General features: G+C 40.8%; 1 protein-coding gene across 2 annotated transcripts in view; it reads right to left on the bottom strand.

Moving 5' to 3' along the window:
• The window catches only part of NEBL (nebulette), a 501,273-nt gene that overhangs the window by 320,783 nt on the left and 158,511 nt on the right, over positions 1-21,979 (bottom strand). For both annotated transcript variants that reach the window (XM_066233817.1, XM_066233818.1), the window contains exon 3: positions 8,282-8,366. In XM_066233817.1, the coding sequence (XP_066089914.1) occupies positions 8,282-8,366 (85 nt within the window). The remainder of the gene's footprint in view (positions 1-8,281; positions 8,367-21,979) is intronic.

Here is a 21,979-nt window from a genome sequence, read left to right as displayed (position 1 = left end):
ATAATCAATCTATCAAAGACATTGAAGAAAACATTTTAAGATAAGAAAGCATAAAGGAAATAAATTAAAATAACCAAGATGTTTCTTAAACGTATACTAATGTGTAGAGTTATTATGGTTACTTCAACCTGGGAAATTTGGAAAACAGAGAGGACTAAACCTAAGACTAGTAGCTATGAGTAAATGTCTATTATGATTGTAACTGTATTTGTCTTTTGTCCTCTGTTTTTAAAAATGTTTAGCACAAAATTAGACACAGCATCAAATGTGAAGCTGACTTGTTCATCAACTTCAGCAGACCTATATTACCTCCCAATTATGACCTTCTGCCAATATCTGGGACTACCCAGAGAATGGTCACGCGAAATGGCAGGCCTGATTATTAGGATTTTGGCAGGAAAAAAGCATACGGTTCTTTTTCTTCCACTTCTTTCATTGTGAGCTAGACATTGCCCAATGCTTTTGTCCTATAATCAAAATCATTATAACTAGAAGGAATTCTAGGAGTCATTTCGTTCAAACCCATTATTTATGCCCTGAAAATGTCAGTGGTGCCCAAAGGCACATTTAGTGACTGAGGCAGGACTAGAACCCAGATCTCCTGATGGCTGGTCTAATGCTGTATTTTACCAAATAAAATCAAAGGTCACCAATTTATTTACACTGTGTTGAGACACAAAATAAATAGGTAAACTTTCTTTATTTCCTATAACTGCTCTGCTATGTCTCACAAGTCTCTGTCACACTGAAGTGAGAGGAACTAAACTTAGTCCTATCCATTAACCTGACCCCATTCAGTGATTTAAACAATCAATTTAGGTAATTCAGATTTACACCTGCTTCCCGGCTCCTCTCCAACATGGTGCCTAAGGGTGTATGAGCAGAGGCAGCTGCAGTGACCTCAGTGTGAAGGAAGAGGGAAGTCTCTGACCCATGCTCATTCTCTCCTCTCACTCCTTTATCCTAAGTGGCATCTCATCTCCCTATCCTCTCGGTCACTGGGAGTCTTGCTGGCATCTGACGCTGAAGATGGTGGCTGGTGACCTGGTGCACTCTCTCCTGACTCAGAAAGAGCCTGGTAGTACTGCTTGTTAAACCTGTCCCTCCTTCCTACTCACAGGGGTGCTACCCCTACCTCCAGCCCACATCATCCCCAGCAACAGCTCCCAGCAAGCACCGTGGTTTCTCTGCACACGATGCACTGGAAACCCCATCACTGTCAACCCACATGAGACACTAAGGTACTGGGAAATGGAACTCAGGCCCTCCCCTGTCCACCGTGCTGGGGAGGCCCCAGGCTCATCACTGAGGTGGGAGATACAGTTCAGAGTATATCCTGCAGAGTGGTCCTCTCTGCTTTTCACTCCCGCTCCACCTCTGTAAAGCTCCCCCATCCTCCTCTCAAAAAGTTTCAGCCAGAAGACAGAGGGGTAGTCATAATACACTCTCTGATTTTTCTGCCTCTTCATACAACCTCCCATGGCCAGACAAGTGATAGGCATTACTCTCCATGTGGGACCACATTCCCTCCTTTCAAAAGCAAGGTTTACTCTCTTTTCTCTGGACCCTTAGTGTGACGTAGTATGACAGAACACAATTAACAGCAAAGAGAGGTGAAAAACACATCAATTTGACATTATTAAAATAGTCTCCTCATCACAGCTGTTATAGTCATGACGCCAGAGCCACAACATCAATAGGATGGTTACTCAAATGCCTAATTCAAGAACCAGAGCGCTGCCTCCAGCCCACAGAGTAAGAACACAGAGCCTGTAGCCTGCCTGTAGTGTAGGCGCACACCCCCTCCACCATGGCTGTGGGAAGGATGGAGAGGAAGACAGGATGAGCCAGGGGGGCACCCGAGGACCACTGCGCTGGGATGCAAAGAACAGCTGGAAAGAATAGGGGTCATTTCAGGCAGGTGAGGAGCAGAAGACCAGATCTCTGTGATGAAAGGCCCTAAAACCTCATCATGACACAGCAAATCAAAACATCTTGGTTGTTTTCCTGTCTGTCACTACTAGCATGTTTGTCTGCTGCCTCATTTTATCCAGAAGTAACACAGAAAAGCAATCTTACTTGTGGGGCACTGTGGGGGTTAGAGTTAACATCTGCTCAGCGTGTTCTGTTCCCTGAAAGAAACGTGCTGCGTCAGTGAATGAATATTTCTCCTTTGAAGTTCTTATTCACATTCATCCCTTCTGATATGTGAAACGTAATCTCTCATCATTTTCCCTGCCTCGCAGCCTTGAAAAGAAACACACCGAAGCTTCTCCTTGTGAACTTTTACCTTTCCGTACATGAGAAGGAGCTTACTGTGGGAAGGAAGGAGCAGCACCCCAGGGTCGGACCACAGCATCAAATGGGGGACAAAATCAAAAGATGGGAACTCTAAAGCTGCCAAAACGAGGTTCAAAGAAAATAGAAAATTAAAAGGCAAGTCTGAAAGGCTTCTTGTCCAAGATCAGCTGAATACAAGAATTACCAATAAGAACTATCTGGAGGGACAGTCTTCCTGTTTAGGAGGCTGAGTTTGTCAAGTGGGATAAGGGAAGGGAAGAGGACCCAGTGACAAGCAAAGAGCCAGGAAATGGGGGAAGAGAAGAGAAGCCTTTAGAAGTGGGCTCCACAGCTGGGCAGGATGCAGCCGGCCACTCTGAGATCCCACATGGATCTGTCTGCAGGAACGTCCTCAGACCTCCACCTCCCTAATGGTTTGAAACATAAGTAAAATGCACAAGGCTTTCTCTGCACCTCTTGTCACAGTTTCAAATTTACCTCCTTTTGTTAGTTTATTCACATTCTCTCACCACTAAACTCTAATTCCCCTGAGAGTGAGGGCTTTAGCTGGGTTTGCTCACTACTGCATCCCAGTATCTAGCATAGAATTTGGTGTATGATTGGCACTTGGTGGCAAATAAAATTTAGGTCAAATTTATGATAGAATGGGACCCTTAGAATGAAACTTGAGTCATACAGAGGATGCTATCCAAAATAGCTCTGTAATTGTCTTTGGACAGTAACTCAAGTTCCACAGTCAGGGGTTTGTTGCTTTGAAGGAAGCTAATCTTCCATGACACCCAATTAAAATGCAACTGCCACCTGAGAAGGGTCTTACTCTAGGTAATTATTTAACACCTTACCAGGTGGTTAGATGACAGGTAACTTGGAGAAAAAGCCTCCTGAAATGGAACATAGAATGAGGAGGTACAGAGAAGCGCCAAGGAGGGCAAGCCACAGAAAGGGAATGCGTGTCACACTCTGCCTCCGTAACTTGCAGAGGTTTATATTAAACACGTGTATTCATTTCTCCCACAAAGATGTTTAACTATTATGTTGCCCATAAAAAAAAAAACCTACATTACCTTCTCACACTTCCTACTATCCTGTATCACATTCCCGGTAAGCCATGTTTCTTATGCCTCCACAAAAACGTGAAAGATTTAAAAGAAATCAGCACATATTACAGATGAAGACTCAAAGGCTCCACGGTGATTTGTAGTCTATTCATAACCATTTTCAACCTTTCATCTTAGAGCACTCATAAATTACACACACTTCTTTCAAGAACACAAGGAGCCCAAAATCTCTCTTATTTTCAGCATGATTGCAAACAGCTAAGCCAACCCCATAAACAACTAAGTGGGAAATAGCTAATATTTCTCTTCCTTTTGAGCAGTGGTTTTCAGAACTCTGCCGTAGAGGCCCCAGGTTTCCTAAGACAGGCAGCCAGGGCCCTGGGAGCAAGTGCGAGGACGAGGAGAAGCAGGGGGAGGGCAGGGGGTTGCTTCCACCTCCCCCACAACAGCCCCACTTCGCTCTCTTTGCTGTAGCTACTTCCACTCCAAATTCCATTCAAAGAACCAGCTTTAAAAAGTCTGCAGACCCCGATCCAAAGTGCTCAAAACATCTGTGCCTTTCCTTCCAATAAATGCATGCTACAGAGCCCGAAAAAAGAAACATTTACTACAACATAATATTAAAATAAGTTAAGGAAATTTCTCTCCTAAGGGGCTTTTCATCTTGCTAAGTTTTGAAGTTGAGGGGTCCCCCAACTTACAAAACATTTGTTCCAGAAGTCTAGTTTGTAAGGCAAGGTTTCGGGACTCAGGGCACACTTTCCTAGAAAAATGGTATTATGCCAGTCCCAAGGCAAGCAATGAAAACTTAATGCCCTACAGGTCAAGGATAATGTTACTAATGCCTAGAAGTAGTTTTCCTTTTGCTCCTTGCTGAACAGGCTACTGTGGGCCAGTAGGGGCGCCTAACCACCACTTGTTATTTCTTTGAAGCAGTTCATCCAGTGATGTGGGATGAAAAGAGAGCTTGTGATGGTAGAAGAGCTTCTTGCTCCCCTCCCCTAAGTCAACTGCTAAGTTCCAGGGCAGTCCACATCCACTGTGCTCGGCACCTGGCCAAATGCACCCTCCCCAGTTGTTTGCAAGCTGGTGATGCCCGTAAGCCACTGCCTGTCTCCCAGTCTGAAAAGCTAAACCATGGTTTTCTCGTTTATTCTCCGATATTTCATACCATTTTATTATGAGAATCTGGTATCCAACATAAATGCCCCCAAAAAGCTTCAGAGGATCTAACACTTAAGCAAAAAAGAAAGAAAAATGCTGGCTGTGTTTACAACCTCCTCAGAGAGAAAGGAAGGAAGGAAGGAAGGAAGGAAGGAAGGAAGGAAGGAAGGAAGGAAGGAAGGAAGGAAGGAAGGAAGGAAGGAAGGAAGGAAGGAGGGAGGGAGGGAGGGAGGGAGGGAGGGAGGGAGGGAGGGAGGGAAGGAAGGAAGGAAGGAAGGAAGGAAGGAAGGAAGGAAGGAAGGAAAGAAGGAAGGAAGGAAGGAGGGAGGGAAGGGGGAGGGAGGGAGGGAGGGAAGGAAGGAAGGAAGGAAGGAAGGAAGGAAGGAAGGAAGGAAGGAAGGAAGGAAGGAAGGAAGGAAGGGAGGGAGGGAGGGAGGGGAAATTTTGACATGTAACTATAATAGGATTGAAAATTAACTTTTGTTTTTCCTTCATTTTGGCTCATTTGGGAAGCTAATGTATGGGGGAAAAAGAATTAACTTTAACCAAACAATTTTTAAAATTTTCAGCATGTCAAAACTTGGAGTTATGAACAGATTTGACTCATTTAGCACCACAAGTTATCAAAACAAGTCAATAAAATATTAATAGTAAATTTTCTACCAAAACTGTTGAGCTGTTCAGAATTCTTGATATCAAAAGTCTAAGGAAATGCCCTGCCACAGAAGTAAACCATTTAATATGTTAAAATTAAATCGACCATTAGGATAGATATTGTTCTAAGCTTTTGAAAAATTAGAAATGCTCTTACAGAAGGGCTTCCTCTCTTTCCACCACCCTCCAAAAAAAGTAAGAAGAAGAAAAAGAAGCAGGAGGTAGAAGTGGAGAAGGGCCTGTTCCTACGTGTGATTTTTGCACTTTTTGCAAAATTCTACCTTTTATACTGCATTATCACCTTGCACTGCAATGTTTTGCTTAGAGATCCCCTTTTCTAGATGTTTCCTGAGTAAAGGGACCAGAAAATTGGTTAAGAGTGGGGACATTAGGGACTCACAGAACTTGGTTCTGTTCCAAGTTCAACACCTTATTAAGTTTGCGAGGGCAAGCTATCCATAATCCCTAAAGGTTGAGTGTTTCATCTAAATACAGATAATAATAAATACTTGTCTCACTGGACAGTTTGAGATCAAATGCAATGATGCACATAAAATCATGTCCTGAAAATAGCAAGATTGACGGTGATGATGATCCTTTACATCCCCTCCCTGATGCTTTGCCCAATTCAATACGGTTTTTGAAAAAACTGGCACTCTCCCACACTGAAGGCCTGATGAAGTCCTATATTTCCTACAGGAGATGACATTTGAGCAAAATCCTTAGGAAAGTGCTGCCTTCGCCAGCTCGCAGTGCAGCCCCTACGGAGCCCTGTGTGTGGCTCCGGCTCGGCTCCTGTCGCTTGGCCCCACCACCTACCTTCCTCTGCTTGCACAGCCTCTGACTGCGAAGAATAAAAGCAGCCTTTTATTGTAAAACAGTGAGCTACGTTTTTGTTTGCATTTCTAGAATCGGGCACAAAGTAAAAAACAATAAATGCTTTTCCCTAGGCACATATATTCCCTACCTGAACCCAAAAGGAGCAGTGTGCCTTCAAAGGAAGGAGACAGGGCTCTTATCAGATTTTTTCCTAGCCTTTATGGCTCACGTCCCACCTGCAGCAGAAGCACTCACCCTTTCCTTTCTGAACCCTGACAGTAAGTTACACATAGCTGTCCCGAGGGGGGGGGTAGTCTTGTTTCCTCGGGCACACCTGCGAGCTCTGTGAAGGAAAGATGAACTAATTATGAATTGTCCTGCACAGAACAAGGATATATGATAGGCAGGAAACAAATAATTGATTGCTTGATCTAGTTCTGTTTTCCAATGTGCTCAAAGTGCTTCTGCAGAATTATCCAATTAATCCTAAATTGATGAGAAGAAAGGTGTACCAGATCTGCACAGACTGCAGCCGAGGGCTGGCACCCTTTGTGTGTGAACGAGGGAAGGATGTTCTGACGGCTCACCACACTGCCTCTCTTTGGCCAGCACTCAGTTTTTTGAACTAATGACTTAGCACACAAAAATTAGCATTTTATACAAACCAAAAACTAACTGCCAACCAAATCTTTATAACATTGTTAACCAACAGCAAACTTTACTTTGAGTTATACTTCCTCTGCTTCAGTAGCCTGTAAAGTGGTCCCAAGTCCCCAGAAGGAGGGCGGTGGGAACTACCATGTTCCCTATGATCAGCTAAACCCACACAGAATAATCAGACCGGGTCCAAGTGAGAGCTAACACCTCTGATTAAAAATAGCTACAGCCTAACGTTTTCAACAAGTGTTAAACCAGACATCTCTTTCCTTCACACATTCTGCTCTTCTGCCTTTTTCACAGCAGAGATTTTCAGGGATGATGACGATGATGATAATAAGTCTCCAAAATCATGTAGTATTTTTTAGCTTTTTAAAATGCTCTCAAACCTAACCATCTGATACTTGCATTCACCCTCAAGACACGTAGAGAAGACAAGGTAGACCATCTCACTTTACAGAAGCACAAAGAATCAGTGTGGCTAGCCCAAGGTCCCTACCAATGCACAGCAGCAGGGGAACCACAGGGCAGCCTCCTCCTTCCCCCCTCCCCCCCACCCGTGTTCTTTTACTACAGGCATACTTCCAAGATACTCTCAGTTTGGTTCCAGACCACAACTTAAAAGCAAATGTAGCAATAAAGCGAGTCACATGAATTTTTTGCTTTCCCTGTGAGTTTACAATATAGTCTATTAAATATGCAATAACATTAATATGTCTAAAAAAGCAATGGACATACCTTAATTTTAAAAAATATTCACTGCTAAAAGGTACTAGTCATCATCTGAGACTTCAGAGAGTCATAATCTTTTGACTGGTAGAGGGACAGTTTATTTATTAAAAAACATAGTATCTGCAAAGCGCAATGATTCTGAGTGTAGTAAAATGAGGTAAGCCTGTACACCGCTGCCCAACAGGCAGCAGGGCCTGACCAGAACCTTCCTCCACTATGGCCAGCAGACCTGACACAAGAGAACTCCTCCCAAAGAGAGCCCCCTGGGCTTCTTAAGAAGAGTTTGGGTGTCCCGCAAGAAACACTGTCGCTCAAATCCCCAGTCTTAACAAATGTGTTTCACCATATTGAAGGCAGGTTTCCAACCAAAATGGTTGACTTGGCGCCAAACGTGGTGTTCTAATCTTTGTTCATGCTGTCAGTGTGACATATGAAAGAAATATGACACATAAAGTGACAGGATGAAAACAGAGCGAGTGGCTGGTGTGAGATACACAGACAGGGTGTCAGCCCCACATGCACTGCAACTGGGTCAAGTTAACACCTCTCCACTCCCCTACATATGCAGTGTGGAAAAGCTATTTATAAAATGTTTCTAAATATTTAGGACCAAATAAATCAATATTGTTGGAAAACACTTACTCTGACCAGAACTTGTTTACTTGCCCTAATCCCACGTGACTACCAGAATCGACATTATTGGGATGCTTCAAGACCAGGAAGACAGCAGATGTTCAGCAGTTTCGCCCAGAATGTCCCCCCAGGCTTGCTTTCAGATCACCCCCTCACCCCGGCCAGACACCCTGCACGAACAGTACAATGGCAGAAGCTCGAAGCCTGGCTTTGTGAATAATATTTAGTACCAATGTAACAAAAATGGGCCTTTTAGAAATTACCTGACTCTGCAATTCACTTTGCTGCTTCAGGCGAAGATTTTCAGGTGTGTCTGCCACAGTAGTGAAGGACTGCTTTGGGTAGTGTCTGTGGAGAAATAGTTTAGAGATCATAGTTAAATACTATGAAACAAAACAATGCATTCATACCCAATGTTGTATTCTTTCCTCTGGCACAACGGAAAAAGGTGTCTCTACTCTTGACTAAGATCATCTCTGTATCATTATTCTGAATCCCACTCCCGCTCCATTCTCAGAACCCTCTGTCACCCAGTTATTCCCAATATCTCCCCCAAAGTCCATCTCACTTCTCTATTCTCTCAACTGTTCCCCGTCAGCACCCAAGTGTGCTCAGGGCCTCCCTCCTTCACTGTCCCTCCGGTCATCCCACATACCCCTCTGGCATGTGGTGGCTAGAACCTCTTCTCTCCTTTAGCTAAACTTCCTCACAAAGAGGCCTAAACTTGCTGTCCCTGCTCTACTCCTCTCCAACTTTTTCCTCTTCTCTGTGTATTCTGGCTTCTAGTTTCTGTCTCCAGAAGTTTCTCTGGTCAAAGTTACAATGACTTCCTGTGGACACATCCAAAAGACATCTTTTGGTCTTCCTCGCGTGGGGCCTCCCCTCCATCTTGGAATGTCCTTTCTTGGTTTCTATGTCACCACATGTTCTGGCCTGTCTTTCACTCCATCTAGCTGTTCCTTCTCAGTCTCCTGTGGGCTCCTGTCTGCTGGCCTCTGGCTTTGGGCATCCCATCTATAAACACTAATTACTCTCAAGTCAATATTTCTAACTCATTGTTCTACCCTGAACCTCAGACCCAATGGCATTTCCATTTGTATATATCTCATGCCCACCACAAAATCAGCCAGTCTAAAATTCAACTGTCCATCAGCCTACCCCACCCCAAGACAAGTTTCTCCCCATTTCATTTACTAGTGCCCAGATGTCCAAGCCAGAACTCCCACATCCAATCAATCAGTCACCAAGTCTATTGCTTCTCCCTCCTGAGCATGGCTCAATCACATTGACTTTTCTCCACCTCCACGGCATTTTTTCCATTATAGGCCACATTTATCTTTCAGGTAACTATAACACTTGCCAGTCTTGCCCTTCCGATCTGAATTGCCAAAACAAATGTTCTATAATGCCAGTCTGATTACATTATTTCTCTGAGCAAAACCTTTCAATCGCTTCCCACTAATCCAAGAATAAAGCCCAGCACCCTGTCTCCCCCATGACCAACAATCTGCAGACTCCTCACTCCCTTACCATACTCTGGCCATGGAGTCCCCATCTTATTTCTGAAGGCCTCCTTGACCTGCTGTCCGCCTGCCCTGGGACACTCATTCACTCCCACCCCACCTCTCTGGCAAACTCTTCTTCATCTCCTAGGTCTCGCCTTGGATGTCATTTTCCTCAGGAAGCCTTCCTGGTCTCTCAAACATGGAGCGGACTTTCCTTCCCATTATAAACCTTATCATATCCATCTGTATGTTCCTGTTGACAGGTCTCTGTCTCACAACACAATGAAAGTTCTGTGGCAGCAAGAACAGTCTGTCCTGTCCTATGTCAGAGCACACTCAGCACCTACCAGTGTCTGGCTCATAGTATGACTGCAATAAATATTCATGAAAAGTAAAGAAAGAGGGAGGGAGGGAGAGTGGAGAGAGGTGGGAGCTCAGGTCAGGCTGTGGTCAACCTTCACTGTGTTCTGTCCTATGTGGACTCATATACAAATGCACAGTCCTCCTGCTGGGCAGTTAGGGCATTTACTGCCATATGTGGGTGAGGACACACATGCTGACTCATAGCTGCCTCCTCCCTGCATGCAGCTGGTACTGAGGGCACATCTCTAGCTGCTGGGGCTCTATCACCACAAAAGCTCTGGAACTCAGAGCTGTTTTTCAAAGAGTCCCCTCCCTCTCTTTGGTGATGTCCACCTTGTGTCTCTTTCGGTGGTTTCTCAAAAATCCTCTATGCCTCACTGTTTCAAACTATACCCTCTCTATAGAAGGTTCTTTTCAACACCTTGCTCCTGGCTTCCTATGAGAAGGCTCATAGAGTAATCATTAGTCAATGCAAGTAAACTTTGAACAGCCTACCGAAGTACACTAGGCAGTTCTGAAATAAGGATTAAACATCTTCTGTAGCTCTGTGGTGTCAGATTTGTGGTAGGCACAATTAATTAAAGAGTCAATACCTCATTTTGCCAGCATTCTTAAATAATAAAATGACCCTCATAAGTATAGATTCCAGATAACTAAAGTAAAAACCCTACAACTTACTGGATGCATTTTAACTATTTTAATTAATGTCCTTCAAAACCTTTACATAATTTTTCTGTCTTGTTAGAGCATCAACAAACCTAATTTAAATTTTATCATGATTCCTTGGGATCATCATAATAGATGCAATAAGGTTGATACAAAGCAGCAGTGCTTTCAAAGTTTACAAGGGTCAAGTGACCTAACCTGCACGTGATCATTACGCTTTTGTAGCTGTGGAACTGTCAGACCATTTATCACACCCAGCCCTCTGCCTTTCACATCTTATTCTCTTCTGGTTTCCTTCTTCTAATCCAGACTGAAAAACTAGACAGTTCGGTTTGTTTTAAATGTTGATAAAAACTAGAGTTACTGATTCAAGCGAGAAAGCATTAGGAGGCCAGCTCTCTCCCTCTCCTTCCCTTGAAGTCATAGGCTGTGTGTCAGCCACACCCTCAGGCTCCTTCTGAGTTGTGGTCCAGGCACATGAAGCTGGACAGACAGTTTTGGTGTGCTCTGTAATATTTACAAGTCAGTCTTGGAAAGTTGTACCTTACTAGACTTTAAAATGTAGCAACTGCATATGGCTCTACTTCTAAAGCTAAAATAATAGCAACACTTAAAAAAAATACATTCGGTAAAATGAAGTTTCACAGGGATTTTCATGGGTTCCACAATGTTTACTTTTTAGAATTGACATATGTCTTTTAAGGACATTAAATAGGGCAATTATAATCTACTCTCAAATGTGTTACAGGAAGTTTAGCCCCAAGAAATCCTCCTGTACTAACTTGCAGGTTATCAGTCTGAGGACAGAATTTGGAGGGACAGCCCTCTCCTGTCATTTATGTTTAATTTAAAAGTCTGTTTAATTTTTAACCAGAGATAGAAAAGTGAACGAGGTGGGTAGGCTATAATTTGCAACTGCTGCTCTGTGAGTACATTCCTCCATGCCAGGCAAAATCATTCCATTGTGATACTAAGGAAACTTCACTTATCACCCCTCCCTCTCATTCTGAAGTATCATTTCATGAAAACAATCTAATTATTCTCACCACATGACTATACAATAATAAAACATGATAGATTTTAACTTACAAAATATATGTGCATAAATAAAACACCATCTCATACTAAGTTCTATTTGGAACAAAGGTTATAGTAAAAACATTTTTAAGTCTTCTGCTGCTTTTAGAAGACATACTCTGCTGTCCTGGTGGCTAAATAGCAAAATTACTAATATGCTAAGCAATCATACTGAGCACTATGAACAGATGCAATGTTTTCTACTTTTTTCAATATCTTTTTCAATTCTAAAATTTAACGATTTTGTAGTAGTGGGTTCATCTATCTATAATGTCACTCTTCTAAAGAAGATTAACAGTAAGAAATCCTTGAGACTTGACTTGTGGTGGTAAAAAAATTTTTTTAATCTGGGAGGAAAGGTTTAGTTTAATATCAATAACCAAAATAATAAATAGTGAAGGAAAGAAGGCACCCATACCCGAAACTACTAGGGATCATGAGCACTATCAAAATCTGAGGCTTTGGAGATCCAAGTTCTATTCAGAGCTAGCAAAATTCAAGAGAATCAGGTGTTGAAACAAATGCATACCAGTCAAGAGGGAGTGGATTGGTCTCATGAATTAGAAACATAAGACTCAGAAGAAGTACGTGGGATTACAGAAATGGCAGCGCACACTGAATTAGCTTAAATAATTACTATATCTGGAGAATCAAATTAATTTTGCCAAATTTGACACATCTGAAAGTCCTGCAGTCCTCTCCATCATGTCTATGTAGTAATTTTTGTCTAATTCAACAATATTCTGGTCTAAAGTCATAGTCTCAACCCCCACTCACCCACCACTTCACCTGCAAAAGAAAACCAGACAAAGATAAATTGAGAGGCCGGGGGTCCCTAACACGATCGTATAAGCAGAGAAGCAAAGCATTTTAAAACTGATGCTACAATACAGTTCATTGTAGCTCTTTCCAAACACTGTATTTAAGTGATTGTAGAAGGTCTTGAACACCTTGAATAGAAATCTAAAGGAAAGAAGATTCCTTCACCAAGCCTGCATGAAGGTCATTTCTCATTCTTTAAAGAATACAGAACAGAAGTCACAGGAGCATAAGAAATGGATGTTCAAATAGAACCAGGAAAAACAGTTTTTAAAATATACAAAATAATGGGGTGGATTAACTGGTACATGTACAAATTTCCTGGAAAGTAGACATAATTTAGAAATTGTGAAATATACTACCTCAGGAGCTGCTGGAAAGATCTGAAGAATATCATGAAATCTTTAAGCATCATAAATAGAAGTCTCTTTGCTGAAATATGCAGAAATTGGATGAAATGTATATATCAAGACTAGGCTGACAGCTGCAACAAATCCAGATTGCTGTGAAATGCTATCTTCAAAATAAACAGCAAAAGAAGCAAGATAGTAACAGAAGACTACAGCTAAGTCAAGTCACAGAAAGAAGATTCTCAAGTTCTTTTCTTTATCTCTGTAAGCTTTAGTTTGTAAGTATATATATATATATAAGAAAAGTTAAATAGCAACCAGTAGACCACTGCTGCTCAAGAGTGAAGACAGCAGTGTAAACAAGCGGCAACCTCCAAAGGCAGTAATGAAAAAGAACACCCCTGGGCAAGAGCAAGACTCCAAGACCTCCACTGGAGTCAAACCACCTGGGTTTGAACCTGGCTCTTAAACTTCATAGCTGTGTGTCTTTGGACAGGTTTCTTAACCTCTCTGGTCTCAACTGCCTCATCTGTAAAATCAATATAACAGTAGCACTTCTTAGGCTTGCTCCAGAATTAACACTTGTGAAGCACTTCAAACAATGTCTGGTTTATTGTAGGCACCCAATAAAAGATCTATTATTAATAACAATAACATTACTATTACTACTACTTTCTCTTTGCTCTATGCAAAGTGACTTAACCTGTGTCTCATTGCCTTCATCTCTATAATGAGGAAAAACTACTCCTGGCTCTCTCAGGAGGTTTTGCTAGAGCCACATGAAAGAGCTTTATAAATGGAAACTACTGTAAATGTAAAAATACTACCAAACCACTTAAATATATGAAACTAAGGTCTTTATAATTTTTTTAAAACTTAAATCTGTGTTAATAGACTGGTTCTCAACCATCTTCCCCAGAGGACATTTGGCACTAGGCAACATCAGGAGTCATTTGGGTCGCCACTTCTGGAGGAGGTGTGGGGAGGCAGGTGCTATGGGTATCTACTGCATAGAGGCCAGGGATGCTGCCAAAAATCTCACAAAGCACAGGACAGCCCCCACACTGACCCCAACAAAGACTTATCCTGTTAACAATGCCAATAGTGCTGAGGTTGAGAAACCCCAAATAATAAATCTGTAATGTCAGAGAAGGCTGCTAATTTTAAGACAGCTTGCTCTTTCTAACCAACTCTAATCTTTGTTTTCATTCTCATTCCCCGACAAACAGCCGTTTGCCACCCTGTGGGTCAGTTTCTCCCGGCTGACTCTTCTCTCATGAGCACTCAATTCTTCCCTCTTTAATTTTTTGTTTACCTAATCACTGTTGCAATTTCACTTCAACTAGAAAATTTGAGGGAACTCAGATATCAAAAGAATTTTTTATTATAGTGTTATGTCCTTATGGGCTCTGTGCAGAAGAGCTCAGGTAGCATGCCTGAAAGGCCCTCTTACAAGGCTGGCCCTTGGCTGGTGTCTAAGATTCTGGACTTGCGGAGGGTTCCCACCACCATTAACTGACAAGAGTGGTGCACTGCACCCAAGCTGTTTGTACAAACAACGTTTAGGCTAAACATTTGCCTTCCTTCTAGGAGTCCAGAATTTGGGTACCTGCCAGGCAGAAGGTGCCTCCATGAACAGCCTCCAGTGAGAACTCTGGGAACTGAGTCTCTAACAAGCTTTGTTGGTTGGCAACACTTCACACATGTTGTCACAACTCATTGCTGGGGGAATGAGGCGTGTCCCTGTGACTCTTCTGGGAGAGGGTTCTGGATGCCTGCTCCTGGTGTCCCCTGGACTTCATCTCACCCACCTTTTCCCCTTGCTGATTCTGCTCTATGTCTTTCCACCGTGATAAATTACAGCCTGAAAGTATGTTGTCCTGTGACACCTCCCAGAGAACTAAGCCTGGGAGTGATTTTGGGGACTCCCAACATAGGCCCCTTTGTGCCTGGGAATCTACCATTCATAAAAGAAGGGCATTAACATTTTAAATGTATTATTTACTTTTATTAAAATGCAACTTTAGTTCTTAAGAACATTTAGAAGGCAAAAGTTCTGACCTCTCCTTATTAAACTGGCTTCTCAGCTCTGCCTTTCTGGGTTAGGTGAAGGCTTGGTGACTGAGCTCTGGCAGGATAGCTCAGTTGGTTAGAGTGTTGTTCCAATATAGCAAGACTGTGGGTTTGATACCCACTTAAGGTACATATAAGAATCAACCAACAAATGCATAAATAAGTGGAAAAACCAATTAAATTTCTCTCTCCCTCTAAAAACAATAAGTAACATTCAAAATAAAAAGGACCTGTGCTCTGACCATCTTCATGCTCTGATTTAACCAGAAAGCAGTTTTTGTTTTTTCATTTGTTTGTTTTTAATAAGAGACAAAGAGAGAGGGATACACAAGGACAGATAGACAGGAAGGGAAAGAGATGAGAAGCGTCAACTCATAATGGCAGCACCTTAGTTATTCATTGATTGCTTTCTCATATGTGCCTTGACCAGGGTCTCCAGCCAAGCCAGTGACACTTTGCTCAAGACAGCAACTTTCAGCTTCAAGCCAGCACCCTTTGGGCTCAAGCCAGTGACCATGACCCCATGCTCAAGCCAGCCACCTCATGCTCAAGCTGGTGAGCCCACACATAAGCCGGATGAGCTCACATTCAACCCAGTGACCTCGGGATTTTGAGCCTGGGTCCCCAGCATCCCAGACTGACGTTCTATCCACTGCGCCACCGCCTGGTCAGGCTAACCAGCAAGTAAGTTTATCCATTATGTCAAATTATGGGAAGAGGACAGAAGATTTAAACATAATTTTAAGTATTTCTCCCAAATTTAAAACTTCATATTATAGCACAACAATTGTTTCCTATCATTCAAAAATACCTTTAAAGAATAAAAAAGAAAACATTTTTAAAGAAGCAGACCATGAGGACATAACCACCACCAGATCTTCTATGAAGCTATTTGTCAAGGATGTACCTCAACAAGAAGCAAAATACAGTAATTCTAAGAGGGTAAGCTAAAACACAAAAAGAAATGGTAAGCAAGTGAAATAGTAAATGCATGTGTGTGTGCACACACAAACAAAACAATGTGTGAAATAGAAACAATGTCAACTATCTGTGATTTTTTAACAACAAAGCTAAAATACTGGACAATAATAAGATGGCAAGGAAGTAAGAAAATTAAAGGATTCTAAAATTCTTTTTTTTTTTTATTTTATTTATTTATTTATTTTTTACAGACAGAGAGTGAGTCAGAGAGAGGGATAGACAGGGACAGACAGACAGGATCAAAGAGAGATGAGAAGCATCAATCATTAGTTTTTAATTGCGCAATGCAACACCTTAGTTGTTCATTGATTGCTTTCTCATATGTGCCTTGACCGTGGGCTTTCAACATACCGAGTAAACCCTTGCTGGAGCCAGTGACCTTGGGTTCAAGCTGGTGGGCTTTTGCTCAAACCAGATGAGCCCATGTTCAAGCTGGCGACCTCGAGGTCTCGAACCTGGGTCCTCTGCATCCCAGTCCAATGCTCTATCCACTCCGCCACTGCCTGGTCAGGCTAAAATTCTTTTATTGTTCATGAGAAAGATTAGGATAGTATTGAATTTTAGACATTGCTTAAATAAATGTGGTAACAATTCAAGGGTAACCACAAAGAATGGAAATATAATATATAAATTCAAATATTATAGAAAGAAAAAATCAAATTTTTTAAAGAACCAAAACTCTATCTCAGTAAGAGAATAGCAAGAAAAAAAGCAAAGAATAAACAGGACAAATAGATATTAAACAGTTGGAAGAAGCAATTTAATAATTACAAAAATGTAAATGGGTTAAATTTGCCATCTAAAAGACCAATACTGTCATACTTTCAGATTCTACTTTTAAAAGTCTATATTAATATGACACAAGATAACATTTTACAAAGAAAGGCATTATAAAGAATAGGGACACTACATAATGACCAAGGTTCACTTCACCAAAAAAATATTCTCCTAAAGTAAATGTATATCTGAAAAAAATTTTAATGTGTGTGAATGTGTGTGTGTGTGTGTGTATACAGAGATAGAAAAAGAGAGAGAAAACTGGCATAGTCATCAACATCTCTCTCTCCCATTTATTGCTAACTCAAGCAAGCAGACATAAAATGAATATATCAAATATATGAAATATGGAATTTGTGACAATAATATTAATAATGTCTCTATACAAGGATGGTATTCAACCTACCTAACAACTAATACAACATGTGCATTCAGCAATCAAAAAGGATCTCCAAGCAAGCCCCACCATGAATGAATGGCGAAACTCACCAGTATGTACTGATGACTACCAGCCTGCCTCCAAGGGCTCCCATGTGCAGGAAAAAGCTGGATGCCAGCATATACCATATGGAATGAGAGCACTAAACAAAAAGAAAACCCGCTATGTTGCGATATTGACTTTTTATTCATGGAGTTTTACCCCATCCCCGAGGATGCATGCATTTGGGCCCCAGGTAGTGAGGAAAGGTAACAATTGAAACTGGAATGAGGGCAGAGAGGCAGGATGAGCAGAGATGGAGAGAAGGACAATGACCCCGACTGGGATCAAACACTGCATACACAGCAAACATAAGAAACAACCACTAACAACAGAAGAAACTTCCGGAAGAAAAAGTATTGAGACGGAGGAACACAAGGAGCTCCATTTTACACAGAAGGGTTTCTAATGGCAAAGGTACAACAGGAATAAACACAGCATGAGAATACGCAGTCCAGGCATGGCTATGATGACTGGAACATATACCTTACCTACTCATGATGGGATGGGTGAGATGGAGAATATGAATAGGTACATTAACATCTATGTTGCGCTGTGCCCCCCCATAAGTCAAATGTTAACAAACTTAAGGAAGGCCTCCTCCGATATCTAGAAAATCTAAACTGAAATCAGCTCCAAGCAATCACAGCAAGAATGGAAAACAGCCTCATACTTTCCTTTGTAAATGCTTCTGCTGCCTGAGTCCACTGCCAGAGACATCAGGGAAGTTCTCCTACCATTTCTTGTCCCACCTGGAACCCATATCTCAGAGGCTGAACACCCAAAAGCCAAGCGCTGGGCTCTCTTCATGTGGTTCAGCAAAAGCCAAGCATATGTGTACTCACATTCCTCATCTTCCTTTATATTTCATTCCCCAAAAGAATATCTTAAAACTCATACAACAAGACTGCATGTTAGTTTAAGAGCCATAAAGGAAAACAGTATATTATATGAGAGAAGGAAAAAACCTAGAAGTGTTTTCCCTTTTTATAAAAGTTCTAGGAAATTTCATAACTGTTAATAATTTGCAAAAAGTAATCCTACTTAGAGTATATTTTCAGGAGTATAAATTAAAATTGTATATAAATTAAAATATAAACTAAAGTTGTATAAATTAAGCAATCTTCACTATTAAGTAAAAAAAAAAAAGACTCAGATGATAACATGAGGAAATAAACAATTCTACATTATTTCTACTGACACTTTGGTTTGAATGCTGCCGGGAATCACCATTTAATAAGTAGATGTATTTTAGGAAAATATCTTTTTTACATATTGGGTCAATCTGTGCATTTTCTATCTACTAGAACCCCTGAAGTAAAAATCTGTTAGTAAACCATTAGCTCTATTTGACATCAGACAAAGATATTATAATTCTACTCATTCTTTCAGCATCTTTGAGTTCTGCATGCTTCTCATGCTATCTTGCTATGTCATTGATGTGCCATCTATTCACAAATTTCTTTCCACAGCCATCATCTCGTTCTTAATTCTACTACTAATCTTCCTCCCTGTAACACCGCCATAAAAACTCACATATAATGACACTAGTTGTAAACATTGATTTTTATGATTAAAGAAAATAAAAACAGTGAATCAGAGCAAGTAAATGGGGAACACTCTTCAGAAAGGAGGCTTATGAGAGCTGCCAGTAGATCAAACACAAAAACAAATGGATTATGATAATGCAGCCTCCCCTACAGGAACTACAAAGCCCAGCTAAAAGGAGGAACAGAGCTCAATGGCCCATCTCTAAAGGGCAGTCAATAACCTGTCTCACAATTTACCAAATTCTCTTTCTGGCTAGAAGGATCAAGCAACTTGTCACCTTTTGATTTACTTTCTCAGCAGGGCTCCATTGTAACTTCTACCACGTATTTACAAAAGAGGACACTATCAAAGGGATTACACCCACCACACTAGGAAATACTAATCAGCTGTTAGAGCATGTCACTTAGATTTTGAATTACAGTGTCAAAGGTGAGAAATTAATATACACATACACCCTAGATAATCTTTAAGAAAAATATGAGGTAGTGGAGGAGACAGTTTCCTATGCTGCTGCCAATATCAACCATGGGAATGTACAAACAGGGAAGGACACGTGGCTGAGTGGTTCTGTGATTTGTGCCCAGGGACACCAAATGGCACTGGTGATTATGGCCAACAGGAACACACGCAGATTTGGGACTCAAGTATCTAAGACATCATTATAGTTGGAAAAATGTTAAAAACAAAGTCTGTATAAACACAGGAATCAGAAACACACAAAAGATCACATTATATTCCCTTGTTAAAAATAATAAATATAGTACATACAGTTATATGCTTAATATCAAATGATTCTTTAAAGGCTAAAGAAGGGGAAAAGCATTAAGTGATCTTATTTTTAAGAAAAAAACTAGGCAAAACTAAAAATGTAATATTACACTCAACTGCGCATTTTCCATAAAAATGTTGCAGTCTCACAGATAAATTTATACCTGATAAACAAGTCAAATAAATTGCAGTAAACTAATAATGATAACAGGAACAACTATCACTGGCATAATGATCTATACTTAGCTCATGTGCTACCTCCCATGTTCAGCATAGACATCACTAATCACACCACACTATTTGAATGGCCCGGAAAAGACTCAACATTATTCTCAACACTCCAGGCAACACCTGCCAAACATCCTGAACCACAGGCTAAGCTTCCCTACCTTCTATAGACTCTGCCTACTTGACAATTTGCAAATCAGTTGTTTTTTAACTTTTCAGACTATAAGAGTAATTTCAAGAAACTAAAATCTATTTAACCATTGGCCTTCACTATGCTATTAGAGAAATATTCTTATAGAGAGGAAGAACTCTTCAACACACTTCAGTTTGTTCAAATTGTGTACATTAAATTCATTTAATGTGGTTTTTAAGAATAGGCAGGCTGCAGGAAGACAAAGGAAATTATCCCATAATTGGCATCTTTCACATCAATATGTGTTAAAGCAATGAACTAAATGTCATATACAACATTGCCAACTTCTGAATACCTATCTGTCCCCTTTGCCTCTTCAAACAACTCAATAAACAAGTCACATTCCTTTCCTAAGTACATAAAGGTAAAATCTAGCCACAAAATAGGTCAGCTCTTCTTTAATGTACTTTTCTGGCTATTGGTTTTATAATTAAACTAAAACCTAATAGGTCATTAGACTTCTGCTATGCTCAGTGGCTTGGATCAGGAGAAAGACATGCAGCTTTAAACCTTTCCATCACAGGTTAATGGCATAGGAAGAAAAAATGACTTTCTGAAAAGTCTCAACTGCCATATTTTTAAAACTATATAGTTATTATTTTCAAAATTATACATATTAGCCTCCATATGTTTGACTCCTATGACTTTAATACACTATAGTTGACTTGAATGGCAAACTAGGCACCTCTTACCCAAAAGCCCAATGGAAATATTTTTAAATGTAACCATACATATATAATAAATACAAATATATCCAGAGAGAGTGTGTGTTAGTAAGAATAAAAGTATTGATGGTAGAGAGGAAAGATTAAAGACACCTTAGTTCAGCAATTTCCAACCTTTTTCATCTCATAGCACACGTAAACTAAGTACCAAAATTCTGAGGCACACCAAAAAATACACTTTTTTTTGCCAATTCAACAAAAAAATAGGTATAATTTTGATTAATTTACCAAAAAATATATACTAATAGTAATTAACTTCCCCTTTTGCTCCAAAGTGACTTTTTAAAAAATCAGGTGCCTATACTCATATATAAGAATTTCCAGTACCAAGAATTAGCCAATCAGATACAACCTTATTATGTGACATGACCAAGTATATGATATATATTTATGATTCGAAACAGGGCATTCCCACCAATGGCTATTGCTGTGTGTTGGCTGTTGTCATTTTTTTAATTTGACAATCTAAGGGAAAAGAGACCAGTTCCCCTGACTAATCAGGTAATGCATGTTTTAAAAATTCTTGTGGCACACCAGTTGAAAATCACTGCCTTAGTTGATACTCAACAGTTAGGGTCAAATTGATAGACAAACAGAACAGTCAAAACAGTCAGAGGTATGGGGCTTCTGGAAATGTCATCAGAGTCACCAGGCTATTTAGAGAGCTGCACCCGGATCCTGGGGCTCCCGGTCTCCTTCCGTTGTCCATGCACTCCCCATGAAGAGCATGCCCCACCGGCAGACGGGTTCACCCCAGACAGGGACCTTGGCTTTTCTCTAAAGAAAGTCATCAGCTTGTGAACAAACCCTTTCTTGAGATGACTTTGTTAGACCCCATATCAGATATGCCTGGGAAGTAAAATATTATAAAGAACTTAATCCACAGAGTACAGCCCTCCATGTGTTTGTTGGTTGGTTGGTGGGTTCCAAGAACTTGGGTTCTCCATCTTAGCTGATCCCATCTGTGCACCTTAGGGGACACTGGCCTGGTGACACCCTGGCCAGTCAAAGCACTTAGAGAAGGCCACAGTCAGCATTTTCACTCAAGGGCATGACCTGCTAGAAAGTCAGACTTTCCAACAGCTATGGAGACCTAGTTCAGCTACCTCGTCTACCCCCTTCCTCTTCACCCATAAACATAGACAAGCAGCTAACAAACCTCCATCATTTAAGAAGATCCAATAGCAAGAAAGAAAAGGACAATGAAAAAAATAAGAGGGAAAGTGTGTGTGTGTGTGTGTGTGCACAGAACACAGTGGAGTCTGGAGGAAACAATCCATGCATGTGAACTTTGAAAAACATCCTAGAACTCCATGTTACTTTGAATATTACAACATAATTAACTTACATCAACAACAAATTGCTAAGAACAAATTGCTAAGGAAAATCAAAAACACTAAAGATCTA

Source organism: Saccopteryx bilineata, chromosome 5 (assembly GCF_036850765.1).
Source record: "Saccopteryx bilineata isolate mSacBil1 chromosome 5, mSacBil1_pri_phased_curated, whole genome shotgun sequence".
NCBI lineage: Eukaryota > Metazoa > Chordata > Mammalia > Chiroptera > Emballonuridae > Saccopteryx > Saccopteryx bilineata.
The sequence above is the reverse complement of the archived record's forward strand: the minus strand, read 5'-3'. Positions and strand labels throughout refer to the sequence as shown.